The 17,827-nt window shown below is 48.2% G+C and overlaps 1 protein-coding gene across 1 annotated transcript; it reads left to right on the top strand.

Annotated features, from left to right (window-relative positions):
• LOC118853859 (glutathione S-transferase theta-1-like) lies at nt 1–16,848 on the top strand. The gene is made up of 5 exons (XM_036764095.1): nt 1–112; nt 3,080–3,167; nt 7,594–7,744; nt 12,095–12,271; nt 16,657–16,848. The coding sequence occupies exons 1-5, from the start codon at nt 1–3 to the stop codon at nt 16,846–16,848; spliced, it is 720 nt and encodes a 239-aa protein (XP_036619990.1).
• The last annotated feature ends 979 nt before the right edge of the window (nt 16,849–17,827 follow it).

The raw sequence follows: 17,827 nt of genomic DNA, 5'->3' as shown, positions 1-17,827 counted from the left end.
ATGGTCCTGAACTTGTACCTGAATCTGCTCTCCCCCTCCTGCCGCTCCCTCTACATCTTCGCCAAGCTGCACTTCATCTCCTTCGAGATGATACCTGTGGACCTGATGAAAGGTCAGAGGCCCAGAGAGCACCTGTTCTAAAACCAGCTGATGGAGCAGGAATAGTCTAAAGGGGTGGGATGGGGTGGAATGGGGTTTGGGACGCACTGCCAGGATCTGGAGTTTGGAATCAATCCAGAACCCATCAGTGGAGAAAGGCCATCCTAGGACCAGCAATAGCAAGGAACCCGGGTGGGGCTTACCAGAGAAAGGGGTCATTCATCCTAGAACCCATCAGTGCAGGGGCCAGTCTAGAATTCCGCAGTGGAGAGGACCCACAATAGGAGGGATCCAGCAGAGTCCAGTTGGAGAAAGGACCAGTCTAAAACTCACTAGAGTGGCAGGATGAAGCCTGCCTAAGTTTTCCAGGCAGCTTAATGGCCTGTGAAAGATCATAGACTTCTGGTTTGAAAGTCTCTCAGAGCCCACTTAACCCAATGACTTCATTCCACTGATAAGGAAACTGAGATTGGAAGAAAATCGCCTTCCAAGTTACACAAGAGCCTAGATTTGAACGTAGGTCCTTGTACTCTACATCCATAAAGGGGGGAATGAAGGAGGAAGGTACTGAAGTCCTATACTATCATTCTCTACCCCCATTAACCTCTTATTTCCTCCTCTCCCCCAAACCCCACAGGACTTGGCCTTCAGTCCCTGATCTCCCCAAAGCGAACACCTCCTCAGCCAAAACTCAGCTTTCCCTTCTCCCTCCCTTCCTCCCCTGCAGTCTCTGGACAAACCTTGCCACCATTCTTCTGTATTTCTGAGAAATGTCAGGCTGGAACACCAAGGATTCCTTGCAATCTAACAAACATTAAGCACCTACGATGTGCCAGGTTCTGTGGAAGCTCCTTGAGGGCAGGGACTGGGAGGAGGGGAAGGTCTTTGTAGCTCCGGTGCTTAGCACAGCCAAGGCACTGTGCTTAATAAATATTTAATTGATTGATTAATGTAAATGCAAATTACTTTACACAACCAGGGGAAATGAGTGGCAGGAGTCCCTGGGAATCCCAGAAGATGAGTGAGGCTCTCAGTCTTCAGGCTCATACTCAGCTTCTGGTTCTACTTTCCCATCAATCCAAATGAGGCCTCAGCCTCCCCCTAAAGACCTCACAGAGTCAAAGATGGAACAATGGTAACCACAGGTGTTTGTGCTGTACCACCAGCTGTCACAGAGGGTTCAGGAGAGTCAGCTATACCTCTGAAATGATGCAAAACTGGCATCTCACTCCTTAAGTGGCATGCTTCATGTGGATTCCTTGGCTTAGGTCATTCCCTGACAGAGGGAGAGGGAAAGAAAAACCTCTCAAACAGAATAATGAACTCACTAATGCTTTAAGATTGCCTCTGACCCCACTGCCCCTCCCCCACAGTTCTCTAATAACCTTAAGGGGATTTGGGAAGGAAGGCTAGGCTTTCATTGGCTCCAGCTCCCACTTGCAACTGAAGAAACTTGTGTTCCAATTGCCAGGGTCCCCTGTACTGAAGTTCTATTTCACCACTAACAGTTAGCTTTTACGAAGGAATATTTACTTCAAGGGTGACAGCAAGAAGAAATATATAAACATTCCCTTCAGCAATGCCTGGGGGAGGGACATAATTGCCACCTGACTCAGTCTGTGGAGAGAAGACACTTAGCTCAGTTTCTATGGACCACAGTCCCAAGTTCCAAGTCCCAAGTGCCCTGGGGCTGACTGGCTCCACCATTTGGACTGGGATCCCATCTCCAACATCTCCCTGGCTTCCCAGGCCCAGTAGGAATTCTGATGTCTGTACCTAGAACTGCAAAGGACAAACCAAAACACAACCCACAGCCTGATGCTCTGGGCCATAAGGCAGAGAAGGGAGGAGGGGAAAGTAGCCCTTTCGCCCTAGCCAGTTCCTTTATGGCACCCAGCTCTAGATGAGCCCTCATCCCCTGGATGATGCTGGAAAAAGTGCACATGTCCCAGGATAGCAGTTCTTAAAGATTCAGCCTGTTCTGACTATGCAGCTAAACAGAAAGGGCCTGTTGCCACCCATGTGACAGGGCAGCTCCATGTTAGGTTAGGTGAAATGAGCACATGCCAAAATCCCCTTACATATGCAGAGCTCCATCTCCCACCTCCACAGGCTGTCCTCCATGCCTGGAACACTCTCCTCCCTCTCCTGACTCTCAGAATGCAGAACCAAATTCAGGGCTCAGATTATGGGCTGCCCCTTTCAAAGGGCCTTCCCTGATTCCCACAGTTATTACTGCCCCCCCCATCTTGAGGTGTGTGTGTTCATATGTGTTCTTTTTTTTAAGTTTGTGAACATGATCCCCCTAGCAGAATGTCTGTTCCTTGAAGGCAGGGACTGTTTCCATCTTGTTCTACACATTGCCAGTGCCCAGCACAGTACCTGGCCCAGAAGAAGCGACTAATGAGTATTTGTGGAGCAAGTACATGAATGAACAACTACCATCTGAGATAGGCATTGGGAGTCTTAGCCCTTTTTCAGCCATGAGGAAACAGGGTTGGAGAGGATCAATGGCCTTGGGCAAGGTCATATAGTCAGTAGGTGTCAGAGCCAGGCTAGAAACCCAGGTTTCTCCTGACTCCAAGCCAAACACATGGCACCCCAGAGTTGGCAGAGTCTTGCTCACACCAAGGCTTCAAGGTGGGTTGTCTAAGTCTCTGATTTCCAATCAGAAGATGAGGAAATTCAGAGTCAGAGAGGGGAAGCAACTTGACCACAGTCACTCCTTTTAACTGCTGGCCCTGGAATTCACACCCAGGTCTTCAGACTCCTGGTCTGCTGTCCTTTCCATCACATTGAGAAGTATGTGCTCACACAGGGACTTTCCCTGAAGGTCTGCCTTCCCCCACCCCCCTAGACCAGGCTATCTCCTATGGCAGCTCTGGGGGAAGGCAAGGCCTGGCCATTGTGGGAGAGGCAGGACTGGGCTGGTTCCCGTTCCCCTCCCATTCAGGACCCTATGTTGCCTCCTCTTTCTCAGCTGAACACCACAGTGAAGAGTTTGTCCAAATGAGCCCACTAATGAAGGTGCCAGTCATGAAGGATGAAGACTTCGTCTTAGGAGAGAGGTAACTCCAGGCCAGGAAGGCTTGACCTTGGAGGCAGCTGCTGTTACTGCTCCAGCACTGGGCTGGCTGCTATACGGTGGTCCCTGCCAGAAGGAATGGTCATGGGAACCTGGAGAAGAGAAGACTCACAGGGGGCATAAGAACCCTCTTTAATCTTTCCTGTAGACCAGGAATTAGACCTACTTGGCCCTGGAGGGCAGTACCAAGAGCAGTGGGGAGAAGCCCACTAAGTCTGAGAGTCAGGGATGGCTTCTTAACTGTGAGCATTGTCCCAGAGTGGAATGGGCCTCCTCCAAAGATGGTAGGCTCCCCCTACTCTGGAAGTCTTCAGGCTGGACTCGATGGTCTCTCTGAATTTGTTCATTATGATGCTACCTTTTCTCCCTTCCATCTCTCCCCACCTCTTCCCATCACCACTGAGAAATCAAGAAAAACAAAATCCCTGTTACAAACATGTATAGTCAAACACAACAAATTCCCACATTGGTCATGTCTATACAGAGTAATGCCTCAATCCACACTCAAGTCCATCATCTTTCTATCAGAAGGTGACAGCATGTTTCATCATGAGTCCTCAGAAATTAAGTGGTGGACAAATCCCCCTACCCACAACCCCAAACTGATTCATTTCCTTCTCTGAGTTCCCAAAGCATTCGTTAGATCTTTTAGTTAGTCAATATGTTAACTAGTATTTATTAAGCACCTACTGTGTGCCAGGCACTATATCAAACACTGGGAATACAAAGACAAAACATAGTAAAGTCATAGTCATATCCTCAAGGAGCTCCCAGTCTAACGGGGGAGATAACACAGAAACAACTATGTATAGACAAGACACCTAACATGTAAATGGGACAGGAAATAGTGTATCTGATCCTGTGGACCATGAAGTCACTGAAGACAAGGACTGGGTCTTCTTCAGGTTTGGTGCCTCGAATCATCGAGCCCAGGTGTGGCTCAGAGCAGACAGGGGTCTGAGGCCTTAGCTAGACAGAAAGGAAGAAGCAAAGTGCCAGGTTACTGTGTGACCTCAGGTAAGTTGCTTGTCCTCTCTGGCCTCAGTTTCCTCATCTATAAAATGAGAGGGGGAGGATCAGGTGATATCTAAGGTTCTTCCAGCTCTAAAATCCTATGTCCCCTATCTCTAATTTAACTGGACGATTTTTTACTAAATGCTAATGAGGTTCAAGCCCAGGTACAAAATTATAAGTCTAAAGAAATACAAGATATAGTCCCTGCCTTCAAAGAGCTTCCATTCTAATAAAGGGGATAAAACTCACCCACATCACAGAACACCAGCATTGGAGGTGATAGTTTGAGAGGTTCCTGGCTCCCTCAGGGACTGAAGTATAGGAGAGACTGGTCTGGAATGAATTCATAGACTCCAGCATTCTTTAAGGCAAGTTGGCAAAGGTTTATTGTAATGACAATATGGTGGGCAGAGCTCCTTAGGGAACTTGCAACTTAACAGGAATGATGCTAAAGCTTATATAGGAAAAGTAGTGGATTATGTGGCAAGTATGCTAATTAGGCGGCAACATACAACCTTGGTTACTGTGATGCCAATCAGTGATTAAAGATCTTTCCCACCCACTCGACAGACCTGAGGTGGGGCCGATTAAGGGAAGCTTGGTTGAAGTTTGTAGGCAGGCCTTTACTTACTCGGCACTAATCCGCAGGCCCACACCCTTTTCCTGATTGAGCATGTCCTTGGGCCCTAAAAAGAATATATAAACCCAGAAGGTAGCCATTGAGAACTGAGAATTCAGAAATCAGAAGCCAGAATTCAGAATCCAGGGCAAGGAGGAGAAATAAGAACTCCAAGACGACAGGGCTGCAGAAAGAGTTCAGAACAGAGAGTGAAGTGAAAACCAGGGAGTTTCAGAGACCAGAGAACTGAGGGGAAAGAAAACAAAGGCAAGCAAACTGGATTTGTGAGTGTTTATGTGGAGGCCCCAGCAAGGAGGAAGGTTACAGGGTGATTTGGTTCATTGCTATAATACTGTTACAATTTCCTTGTTACTAAATTGAGGTGGGCTTATTGGTTTTGGAATATAATTACTGCAATATTGAATTGGAGTCATTGGCCTTGGGATTTGATACTCTGGTGTCTAAATAAATGTTATATTTCCTCTGCCTTCTACCTAGAGAGTTTTTCGTACTTTGCAATTCCAAACCATATAGGCATGTTCATGGTCATCCTTGAGGTCATGAATCTTGCCTTACTGATACAGTCATAGGCATCGTTCACTACTGGAAACTGGGGAAGAGGGTTCTAAGGGGTGTGTTTTTGATCTGTTATGTCTGTAACAAGATAGCTTCGGGAGTTGAGGTCTATAGTTTGACCTCTGGATTGTATATTGTAACTGTGGGAATCAGTACATGAATAGTTCTGCTAGTACAAGATATTCCTGTTCATACAAGGGAAATTCTACAGATATCAGCTTGTTCTTATAATAGGGAAAGATAGTTTGCCTCATTGGGGCCCACTCATGAGTTATTGCTAGGTATAGTGTCCTTGGGCTGGGGTAAAATTGTCAGGGATAGTGTTTTGAGGCTAGGGAGAAATGCGATCTTGGAAGTGGGGTCCAAGCACAAGCACCCAAGCACCCCATCAGAGGGACCTACAAGGCATCTAATCCCATGTATACCTGACGAGAAATCCCTCCTATCACATACTTGGAAGCTGGTCATCCAGTTTTTCTTTTAAAATCTCCAGCAATGGGTGAGCCACCACCTCTTAAGGCAAAGCCATTTTGCTCTGGAACAGCACACATTGTCAGGAAGCTGCCACTGACAGCAAGATGAATCTGGCTGCTGTATAAGCTCCTTCTGCTCCTGGTTCTTCCCTGGGAGCCAAAGCAGAATAACTTGAATCCCTCCTTTATGGGAGGAAGACAGCTCCTGGCCCCTCTGAGTCTTCTCTTCTCCAACCCAAACTACCCCAGTTCTTTCAGCTGATCCTCCTGGGACATAATCTTGTGGCCTTTTACCTTTTTGTTTACCCTCCTCTGGCCTCTCTTCAAATTACCAATGTACCATGACAAGTTAATCAATATTAGAGGGCAGTATGTGCTCTGTCCACATGAGAAATACAGACAGGAAGAGCTATGTGGAGTGCGTATGGCAGGGAGCCTAGTGGAGACAGTCAGAGTTAAAGAAGACTTGAGAAGGAAGGAAAGAGGGAGGAATGGGAAGGGAAAGAAGGAGAGGAATAGAAAGGTTAGGAAGAAAGGAAAGAAGGAAGGGAGGGAGGAAGGGAAGAAGGAAAGGAGAGAGGGAAGGAGGAAGGGGAAACAGAAAGACAGGAAGGAAGAAGGAAAAGAACAAGAGAAGGAGGGGGAAAAGAAGGATGAAGAGAAGCAAGAAAGGGTGAGAAGAGAAAGAGAAGGACAGAAGGAAAAGACAGAAGAAATGAAGGGGGGAAGAGAAGGAAGAACAGAAGGAAGAGAACGAAGAAAGAGGATTAGGTAGGGAGAAAGTCAATAGGGAGGAAGATAAAGTGGAAGGAGAAGAGGAGGAGAGATGGAAGGGAGGGGGAGGAAGTGAGAGAGGGAAAGAGGGAAGTCTTCAACTGTGTCATAGAATATCAGATAATACAAATAATTGATATTTATATGGTGCTTTAGGGTTTGAAAGGTGCTTTTCATATTCTCATCTGTGCTCCCCACATCCCTGAGAGGAAAGTTCCTACACATATTATCTCACTTTTACAAATGAGAAAATAGGGAGATTCAATGAGTAGTCCGTAACCACATAGCTGCTGTCAAAGCCAGAATTTGATCTGAGGTCTTTCTGCCTCCAAGTCCATTGCTCTTCTCATGACATGACGCTGTCTCTCTTCTAGAGCTGGCAGTTGTTAGCCAAAACCTTCCCTACTGATCAGCCCTGTCCCCAAGTGAAGGGGCCCCCTCAGGAGGTGCTGGGTTCTCCCTGATTGGATGTCTTTATGAGACGGCAGCAAGTGCATTTGGGGGGATTCCTTTGGGGTAGGGGTTAGAGTAGGTGGCTACTGTTGTCCTTTCCAACTTTCTGATTTGGGGACTCTGAAATTCAGGGACCTCAGATGAAGAGCTTGGGTCTCCTAAACTCATCCCAGGGCTCTTTCCCTCATGTCCTCTGCCCCCTGAGGATGGTAGTAGGAAGGAGTGGGAAGCTCCTGGTTTTTCAGAAACCCCAGGATGGAGTCCTAGTCAGGAAGAAGGTGCCTGTCTTGGGGAGCTGGAGTCACACAAAGGAGCTCCTGGATTGGGATGATGGCCTCAGCTCCACTTTGGCACCTTCTGACCTAGGGAAGCCAGGGCCAGAGGGGTAAGGGGCTAGAGCTGCTCAAGGTCCAGGAAAGGGGGAACAGAAATGGAGAAAATTGAAAGGAGAAAAGGAGATCTAAGTGCCCTGAAGCAGCCACCCTTTCTCTTTCCCACAGTGTGGCCATCATGCTTTACCTGTGCCGAAGATTCAGGACACCAGACCACTGGTACCCGAATGATGCCCAGATGTGTGCGTGTGTGGATGAATACCTAGCCTGGCAACATCTGAACTTAAAAAAGCATTGCACCAAAATTTTGTGGATGAAGGTGAGTGAAGCAAGGGCACCCAGAACCCCAAGCCCAGGAACAGCCTCCCCCTTCTGGCCTCTGCTTCATGATTTTATCTCACGTACTATCTCCCAAACAGCCCTTGCCAAGCTCAGATGGGATCCTTAGAAAGGAAGCCCCCTGAGGATAGGGACTGTCTTTTTGTCTCCTTATATTCCCAACACTTTGCACAGTGCCTGGCACACAGTAAGTGCTAGTAGATGCCTATTGATGGATTGGTTGGTTAGCAGGAGAAGGATGAATGAGTTGCCCATCACTGAAGGTATTTAAGTAGGGGCTGATTGACCCCTTCTGGGAAGTCAAATTCCTGAATTGGGTAGAGGCTGAACTCAGAGGCCCCAACCAGCTCCACTTTGATTCAACAAACATCTATCAAGCACCTATATTTTGGAAACTTTTGTTGTTAGTTAATGGAAATACCAAGATAAAAAATGACCCAGTCCTTGCTCTCCAGGATCCAACAGTCTATGGGGAGATGACTTGTGCACTGCCTAGGAGGATGTATGGCAGCATTGGGAGAGGCCCAAGAGTTGTTCTAGGGAAATTTAAGGAGGAAGAGAACCTTCAATAGTGGGGTGGGGAAGGGGAGATCAGGAAAGTCTTCCCAAAAGAGTGGGCCTCAGGGGGGTTTTGAAGAAAGAGTAAGGTGGAAGGAGCTGTCCATGAAGGAGGGGCAGCAGCTGGAGGTGAGAGCCGAGAGCTCCATTTGTGGACCACACTAAGGTGCCAGGATTCCCATGGAGGAGCCTTCCTTCTTGATATAAGATGACTGTGGTTTCCCTTTGGGTTAATATGTTCCTTTTGAGTAAGGTATGCTCTTCTATTGCCATAGTCTTTGAGTGAGTCAAATCCCACCATCTCTATTAACCGAGGTAGTAAGTGCCTATTATGTGCCAGGCACTATGCTAAGTGCTGGGGATACAAAAAGAGGTAAAAAGATAGTCTCTCCCTTCAAGGAGCTTACAGTCTAAATGGGGGAGACAATAAGCAAAAAAAAATGTACAAACAAGCTGTCTAGAGGAAAAACAGGAAATAATTAACAGGGAAGGCACCAGAATTAAGAGGAAGGCTTCCTGTAGAAGGGACTGGGGGTGTCTAGTCTGGAGAAGAGAAGATTTAGGGGGAACAATGGTACATGTATGTGAGCACTTGAAAAGCTGTCACATGGGGATGGGCCTCATTCTTCCTGGCCCAAGAAGGCAACGCTAGGAGCTGTGGGTGAAAGTTGTAAAAGCCCCAAAGGCTCGAGGTCAGGAAGACCTTCAGGTGGTGGGCTCCTCCTCCCTGGAAGTCTTCAGCAGAGGCCAGATGACCACCTTTGATGCATAAGACCAGGCAGCCACTGGGGGCCCTGCCAGTTCTCAAATTCTGTGATTCTGGGCCTGTGATTCAGAAGTGTGTCTATAGCTCAATTTGCCTAATTCAGTTCAACTCAAGGAAGCTTTACTGAGTGCCCATTCCATGCGGAGCACAGGACAGGTTCATAGGGGAGGCAGAGAGCTTAGAGAGGTCTCGACAAAGCTTAGTCTAGAGGGGTAAGTCGAGGACTTCATAGCATCAGAGGGGTGCAAGCAGAGCATCATGGGAGGTTCCCAGAGGGAATGGACATTCCAAATGGGAAAATGGAGGAAGGCTGCCTTTGCAGATGGCCTTGAAAGGATGGCCAAGAGGGCATTCCAGGAATGGGGTACCAAATGCTCAAAAACATGCTCATGATCGACTGTTCCTTCCCATCCCTGCCCTCACCCTGGCCTGACTCCATCTGGGCTGCCTTGTCACCCACTCCCCTTGTGGATAACTGGATGATCTGCAACTTTTTTCTCCCTCCCTTCTCATTTCAAGACCTGCCCCTGCCTCTCTACACATTTCCAGCCCATCCCTTCCTCTCTGCACCCACTACAGCCCATCATTCATGCATTCTGTTTATGACTCAGCTGGGCTCTCCTCTCCCACCTCCAGACCATTCTCCATCCTTACCGGTGGATGATCGTGCAGATCTGGTCGCACCCTTCTCTGCCCCAAATCTGCAGGTGCTAGTTCTGTTCTCCTGTTCAAGTCTGACTCTACATTTGAGGATCTCCACAGTCCAGAACTCCCCCCTCTTTGCGACTGCTCCCCTTCCAGCCAAACTGGCAACCTGTCTGCCCACACTGCCACATCTGCAGGCCTCTATCCAGGATGTCCCATCCTCCTGGGATTATCTTCTTCCTTCTCTTCACCTGTTAAATTCCTATCCATCTTTAAAGCCCAGTGCACATGCTCTTTGCTGTCTAATTCCTCCTGCAGAGATTGATGTGCTCACCAGAGATGGAAGGGGCAGGGGGCCTTCTCAGGCCCCTAGTGAATCCTCCGAGCCTCTGCTGGAAAACCTCCAGGAGAGGAAATGCACTGTCTCCCTCCACTTAGCACTAAAGCCCTTCACAGCCTCACCCCTCCCCACCTTTCCAGCCTTCTTGGGCTCACCCATGCAGGACATGATCCATGCTCTTCTTCATAATCAACGCTCCATCTCCCATTACAGGGCCTTGGCATTGGCCATCCCCCACACCTGCAATGCCCTCCCTCCTCATTTCTACCTCTTAAAATCCCTGACTTGCTTCAAAGATTTGGGGGTAGGATGAGTCTGGAGTGTGGGATGGATCCCCCATAACCATCCTAAATGCTTGCCCTCAAAGGCAGTGCCATTGGTGTTGGTGCAGATGCAGAGGATGCTGCAAGGCTGGCTTGAGTGCCCAGGGAAGCCTGCTCCGACACTGCTCTGAGCTGCCCAGAGGCTCATGGGTAACTGGCAGCACACCCAGACCACCTTCATCCATCAGTCAGCTGCTCTTACACAGAGAATCTATGCTGAGCCCGGGGGGGGGGGGGGGGGGGGGGGCAAGAGGGAATGAGCAAGGATGTAATGACTGTCCTTTAGAGCCTCACCACCCACTCCTGGCTGCCCCAGCTAAAACCCCACCTCCTACCAGCCTTCCCAGACCCTGCCGATTAGCTCAGGACTTTGTATGTGGTGTTTGCAGCAGGGAGCTCTGGGAGACCAGGTACTGCCCTTCCTGTCTCCTCAGTGCTTAGCCCAGCGCCTGGTATACAGTGAGCACCTAATGAGTGCTTATCACTGTGGACTCATTGAGTGACAAAAGTCAAGAATCAGAAAGAACTTCAGGAGACATCTGGTCCAGACCACTGCTGACCAGGAAGCCTGGCTCTCAGGAATCTGCTGGAGGACCCCCGGGGAAGAGGCACTCCTTGCCTGCGCACGCCTCACACACACACTCACAGACACACACACACCACACTGGTCCAGCACTCATTTTTAGGCACTTTTCCCTTCTTACAGTTGCCCCCACCCATCCTGATTCTGCCCTCAGGGGCCAAACAGGCCTTTATAGCCCCTTCTCTAGGTGACAGCCCTTTAAATTCCTACAGGAAGCTCTCTTGCTTTCCCTGGCCTTCTCCCCTCCAAGCCACACTCCCCTGATTCCTCTGACTGATCCTCATCTGTCAGGGGCTCCAGGCCCTTCCCCAACATCTGACCAGTGTCTGACCTAACCAGGGATGACATGTGCCCAGGGTGAAGGATGAGGGACTATCCTTTTTCTAATCATAGAACTCAAAGGGCACTACCTGCAGGAAGACCTCTCAGATTTCCCCCAGCTTTGCCCCTCACTGGTGCCTTCTAACTCTCTGTCTCTCTCTCCTTTTGCGACTTTCCTGCCCAGTAAGGGCAAAGGCAGGCTCAGTTCAGGGTTCTGCCCACAGCAGGTACTTAATGAACCAATGCTTTTAGGAACAATGTGTGGGTGTTAGCAAGCAGGCCTGTGGTCCCTGATGTGAAACCGAGCCACAGACAGGTGAGGAGCCCTCAGAGGATGCATGTTGGCGGGGGGAGGTTCCTTGACAGCGAGTGCCTGGCTACTCAGGAAGCCTTGGACCCCACCGTCCCCCTAGAATATAGCAGGCAGGCTGTGGGGGAGGTGGGGAAGATGGGGAAGATGGAGGCTGATCAGCTGGGATCCAGATCTGACTACACTACCTGTTCATTCTGTGACCTTGAGTGACTTTTATTTCCCCTCCCCAGAGCCTGACCTCCCCTAAGCTATCTCATGACTCTCAGTTGGATCCTTCTCCACACACAGCCCCGTGGCTCACTTAGAGCTCATGCTTTGCCTGAGCTCCTGCGGTTCAGTCTCATCCCCAGTCTGGGGGCCTGTGGAGAGCAGAGCTTTCTCTCCTTCTCTCTTTCTTTCCTTCCAGAGCAGGTCTGCCTTCTTTGCTTCTGGGTGTACTGATGCCCCCTCCCACTGAGCCTCTGCCCCTCTTGCCATTCAGATGATGATCCCACACTTCTTCAAAAATACTGTGCCCAAGGAGAAACTCGAGGAAGCCATGGCAGAGTTGAACCACAGCCTGGACTTGCTGAAGCGGAAGTTTCTGAAGGACAAGCCCTTCCTCACGGGAGACAGGATTTCCCTGGCTGATCTGATGGCTCTGGAGGACCTGGTCCAGGTACACAAGGCAGAGGGCTGGACAGAGCTGGGGGGACCCTGGGGCCTGGCCGGGAGCCAGAGGCAAAGAAAGTGTCCAGGTGCTGGGCAGGGAGTCAGGAAGACCTGGATTCAAATCCAGCCTCAGATGGTTCCCAGCTGGCTGACCCTGGGTCTGCCCCAGTTTCCTCAAATGTAATATTGAGATAATAAAAGCACCTGCCTCCAAGGATTGTTGTGAGAATCAAATGAGATATTTGTGTAGTGCTTGGCACAGTGGCACATACATAGTAGGCACTTAATCTATCAGTCCTTCCTTCCTTCTTCATTCTTCCTTTCCCATTCAAATGCCCATTCCTTCCAGTCAGCCTTCTGAAAAATAGCCTGACCCACTATGCACACTAAGGTCTAAGATGTGGGTAAGATGGGGTGAGGCCCATGCTGAGATCAGTGGAAAGTTCCATCAGTTAAAAGTGCCAAGCCTTATTAGTCTTTTTTACCCCGAGTTCAGTCAAGTCACCCAACATTGATTAATCACTCATGACATGCCAAGCCCTCTACTAAACGCCAGGAATAAAAATAAAGGCAAAAACATGAGTCCTGCCCTCAAGGAGCTCACAGTCTAATGGGGGAGACAGCATGAAAAAAAAAAACTATGCACAAACAAGCCATCAACAGGAAAAGCCGGAAATACCAACCGCAGGAAGGCCTTAGCCTTCGTGGAAATTGGGAAAGGCTTCTTGCTGAAGATGAGATTTTAGCAGGGTCTTGAAGGATACCAGAAAGGGGAGATGAAGAGAGAGAGGATTCCAGGCATAAGGGCCAACCAGTGGAAATGCCCAGAGTCAGGAGATGGAACATCTTGTGTGAGGAACAGCCACAAGGCCAGTGTCACCAGATTATCGAGTATGTGCAGCTGGGCCATTTACTGCCTTGGCTAAGATACTGTATTCCCCAAGCCTCTGTTTCTCCATCTGTAAAAAAAGGTGGTTCTTCTCTATGTATGCGTTTATGAACCCAAAGGAATGACTCTCTAAGAATGGAATTCCTAGAAATATGACAGGTACACAGGAGAAGACAGTTACATTGCCAGATTTCACACCACAGCATAAGCTCCATGGGGGCCAGTAAGTAGGCCCTTGTCTCTTGTAGCTCCCTAGATGCTGGGGGCCTGGGTTAGAATCCCAGCTCAGCCACTTACTACCCAAGGGATGTTGGGGAAGACACTTCATTTTCCTCATCTGTGGAATGAGGTCATTGGAGCAGGTGGCCTCAGAGGTCTTTTTAGCCCTGAATCTGATTCTGTTTTTGTATGCTTTGATTTTTTTCCTTTAATTTATTTTAAGCATTTTTTAAAATTCTGAGTTCCAAATTCTCTCCCTCCCTCTCACCTTCCCCCACCCACTGAGAAAGCAAGCAATATATCAATTACACATGTGAAGTCACGCAAAACATATTTCCACATTAGCTATGTTGCCAAAAATGCACAAAAAGCAATAAATATAAAGAAAGTAAAAAAATTATGTTTCGATCTGCACTGGGATTTCATCAGTTCTCTCTCTGGAGGTAGAGAGCATTTTTCATCATGTGCCGTATGGAAATGTCTTGGATCAGTATCTTGATCACAGTAGGCAAGTCATTCTCAGCTGATCATCACACAATGTGGCTGTCACCGTGGTTCTGCTCAGGTAGCATTTATATAGGACCTACTATGTGCCAGGTGCTGTGCCAAGCGCTTTACAAGTATGATCTCAGTTGATGCTCACATGAGTCTTCCCACCTTTTTTGGAAACCATTCTGCTCATCATTTCTTACAGCACAGTAGTATTTCATCACATTCACATGACAGCTTGTTCAGCCATTCCCCAATTGATAGGCATCCCCTCAATTTCGAATTCTTTGTCACTACAAAAGGTAGTGCTATAAACATTTTTGTACATGTAGGTCCTTTTCACTTTTAAAAAATCTCTTGTGTAGAGACCTAGTAGTGGTATTGCTGGGTCAAATGGTTTGCATGGTTTTATAGCCCTTTGGATATAGTTCCAAACTGGTCTCCAGAATGACTGGACCAGTTCACAACTCCACCAGCAATCCATTAGTGTCCTTGCTTTTCCACACTCCCTCCAGCATTTGTCATTTTCCTTTTCTGCCATGTTAGCCAATCTGATAGGTGTGAGGTCCTTTTATATGAAACTATTTTTATATGATCCTACTTTTAAAAAAGTATTGAATTGAGGCCTTTCTTGAATTAGCCCTTCATGGGTATGCCCCACCATGCCTGGCATGTGTTCATCCTCTCCTAGGACTGTCATCAGAGCCTCATAAATGAATGTGGGCTCCGGCACCATTGGTTCATCCCTCATCCTCCCTGGGTGGTCCCACATATCTTGGGATAGAATTAGGGTGAATGATACTGAGGAATCTGAAAAGGAAGATTTATGCCGGTTAAAAGAAAGCATCTAGAAAAAAGATGATTATTGAAAAGTAAAGATAAATGTGAGGCTATCCCAGCTCCAGAATGCCTGGGGACTGTGGACAACATCCTTGATGTAGCTGTACTGCTATTTAAAAAAGTGGCCTTAGAACAAATAATAATTGAAAACAGATGTTCTTGGTCTTTATAACCAGTTGTTCAATTTCTAACTCCTTTTTGTCATCAGGGACTCACTTGCAAACGTGGCAGTGACCTTTGAAGGTCCATGATAGACTCCGGGTCTTCACTGAATAGTGGGGAAGGTGGCTTGCAGGCAGGCCTTCGAGGCAAAGAGGTTTACATCCTGTGTAGGCATCAGCCCATCCACAAGCATCAACTAATACGCTGGGCATTGGGCAAAGTGCTGGGCACCCAAAGAAAAGCAAAAACAGGATCCTTGCAAGGCTACTGTAGTGAGGATCAAATGAGATCATTTTTGTAAAGCACTTATTGGCACAGTGCCTGGCACATAGTAGGGACTATATAAATGCTCGTTTCTTTACTCCCCTCCCCCCTTCTTCCCCCTTGCACTCATGGAGCTCATGTTTTAAGGGGAGAGAAAACATGGACATAATTAAGTAGATACAAGATATAGAAAGAGCAGATAGAAGACAACTTAAGAAGGAAAGATTCCAGCAGCTGAAGGTCTCTTGCTAAGGGTGGGATTTGAGCTGAGTATTGAAGGAAGTCAAGGGGAAAGGGGAGAAAAGAAGCATTTATATAGCACCTATGTGCCAGGCGCTGTGCCAAGCCCTTTACAAATATGATCTCATTTGATTCTCACAACAATCCTGTGAGGTCCCTGTTATTATGCCCAGTTTTCAGCTGAAGAAACCGAGGCAAACAGCTGGGAAGTGATTTGCCTAGGGTTACCCCACTAGGAAGTATCTGAGGCTGGATTTGAACTCCGGTCTTCCAGACTCCAGGCCCAGCACTCTGAACACTGTGGTGGCCCCAGTGGCCTCATCTTTTCTTAGAGATTCTAAGGGAGAGAGTGTTCCATACTTGAATTGCCAGGAAAGAGATCAGTGATGGAGCATCCATGTAAGAAAGAGCAAGCCAAGCCAACAAGCATTTATTAAGCATCTACACAGTCAGGCACAGGGCCAGGCACCATTTGCCCAAGTGCTGGATACAGACGAGGCCACAAGCAGTCACTGTTTAATGGAGAAGTACAAAAGATACAAAGACAGGTTAAATTGAAGATGATCTCCAGAGGGAACGTCCCAGCATTAAAGGGGATCAGGAAAGGCTAGACCTGGGAGACAGCCAGCAGAAATGTGGTGCTGTTCTAGGAACAGGCAGGAGGCCCATGTCCAATGGAGGGGAAGGAGGAAGAAGACTGGAGAGGTAGCAAGGGGCAGGTCAGGAAGGACTTCAACTTTGATCTTGGTGGTCACAGAGGACCAATGGCATTTGCTGCAGGGGGGGAGGGGTAGGGCAGCCATAGGTAGACTTGCATTTAGCAGGGTCAGTTTGACAGCTAGCCTGCAGAGACACTTGAGGCTGGGAGACCAACCAGAAGGTTACTTCAGTAGTCCCGATGTGAGGTGATAGAGGCCTGCACCAGGGTGGTCAGAGAAAAGGGCACAAAGATGTCACGAAGGTAGAATTGATTTGAGAGTTGAAGATGACACATAGGCTACAGCCTGTGATCCTGAGGGACTGAGAGCAGAGGACAGTAACAGGTAAGTCAGAAATAAGGGAGAGTTTGGGCTGGTGGAGATGAGCTCATCCAGCTGGCCAGTAGAGTTAGGTGACAGCATGGGTAGAGAGACAGGCAACAAGGTAGGTTTCAGGAAGAAGGCCCCTTTCTTGGCTTTCTGGACCCAGCTAAAGCCATGATATAACAGCAGAACTCTCAGACCTGCCCCAAATTCCCAGGCAGCTGCCCATCCCTATGCTTGACCCTACTTTGCTCTGCATGTCCACAGGCCATCAGTGCTGACTACAATGTCTTTGAGAACCGGCCCTGGCTAAGAGTATGGCAGAAGAAGGTAGAGAACATCGTGGGCCAGGACCTCTGTGAGGAGGCCCATGAGCCTATCCTGAAGCTCAAGGATGCGCCCACCCTAACCTCTGATATGGTGAGGAAATTCGATGTAACAAAGGGTCAGCTGCTGTGAGCTGAGGGGACAGGCTGCCATCTGGAGCTGACTCCTGCTCCACCAGCTAGCCACACACTAGGCAGCTATGTAAAAGCACTGAAAAGTACAGGCAGTCTGTCCAGTTTCTCAATAAAGAATGGATGATCTATTCACACCCCCTGGACCAATTAGCTTAGAAATCCTCTCCAAAAAAGGAAATGAGGCATGACCTGTTCCTGCTGAAGCCACAGGGTTCTGTGTACTTATTGCTTCCCTTTCTAAATACTCACACACCATCCCTTTAATAATGTTCTAGAATTTTGCCAGATATTGGAAGTCAGAGTGCCTGGTGCACAGTTTGCAGCCTCTGTTTCCTTGCCTGTTTAGAAAACCAGAACAACAGGGGCTGCTCTCCAATCTCCCCGACTATAATGCAGCCATCACGTCTGCCTGCTCCTTCCATACTGGAGAGCAACCAGATGCTTCCTGACTCTCCCTTTCCCCATCTTGGCCTCACTTTATGTCTGCCCAGGCTTCTTGGGGTCCATCCTGTTCTTTGCTATCCAAAGAAGCTCCTCTGCCTTCTTTGCCAACCATCCAAATCAGAATTGATCTGCTGCATCTTCCCTTGGGCATGAGTTACTATCCCCTCCTTTCTATGATACTCCCATTACCCCCTATGTAACACTGTTAAAGTCCCTTCTGTTTTCAGCTTCCCTTTCTACCCTCAACTTATTTCGAATGAATGAATGAATTTATCATGTACTATATCATGTCTCTATGCCATGTTTTTGGTCCATTTCCTGAGATGCACATATTTTTGCCTTCCAGGTGGTCAGTAATAACATCAAGGGCACAGGCTGAGGTATTCTCTTTAGTGAAGAACAGCAGTAGCTCTGGGACTGGGGAGGAGGACAGAGTAAGTGAAAACTCTGTGTTCTGAGAAATGGAGTAGGTTGAGGTCCCTCATATCAAGTGGCTTCCATTGCTCGGCACTCAAATGGCCCTCCTCAACCCC

This window comes from Trichosurus vulpecula, chromosome 1, assembly GCF_011100635.1.
Source record: "Trichosurus vulpecula isolate mTriVul1 chromosome 1, mTriVul1.pri, whole genome shotgun sequence".
Lineage (NCBI taxonomy): Eukaryota > Metazoa > Chordata > Mammalia > Diprotodontia > Phalangeridae > Trichosurus > Trichosurus vulpecula.
The sequence above is the reverse complement of the archived record's forward strand: the minus strand, read 5'-3'. Positions and strand labels throughout refer to the sequence as shown.

What these genes read in the sequence shown, in the direction of transcription:
- LOC118853859 (XM_036764095.1), top strand. Translation starts at nt 1, where the DNA reads ATGGTCCTGAACTTGTACCTGAATCTGCTCTCCCCCTCCTGCCGCTCC. An exon ending in GACTTCGTCTTAGGAGAGAG is followed by an intron (nt 3,168 to 7,593) that starts GTAACTCCAGGC and finishes TCTTTCCCACAG; the next exon opens with TGTGGCCATCATGCTTTACC. An exon ending in CCAAAATTTTGTGGATGAAG is followed by an intron (nt 7,745 to 12,094) that starts GTGAGTGAAGCA and finishes CTTGCCATTCAG; the next exon opens with ATGATGATCCCACACTTCTT.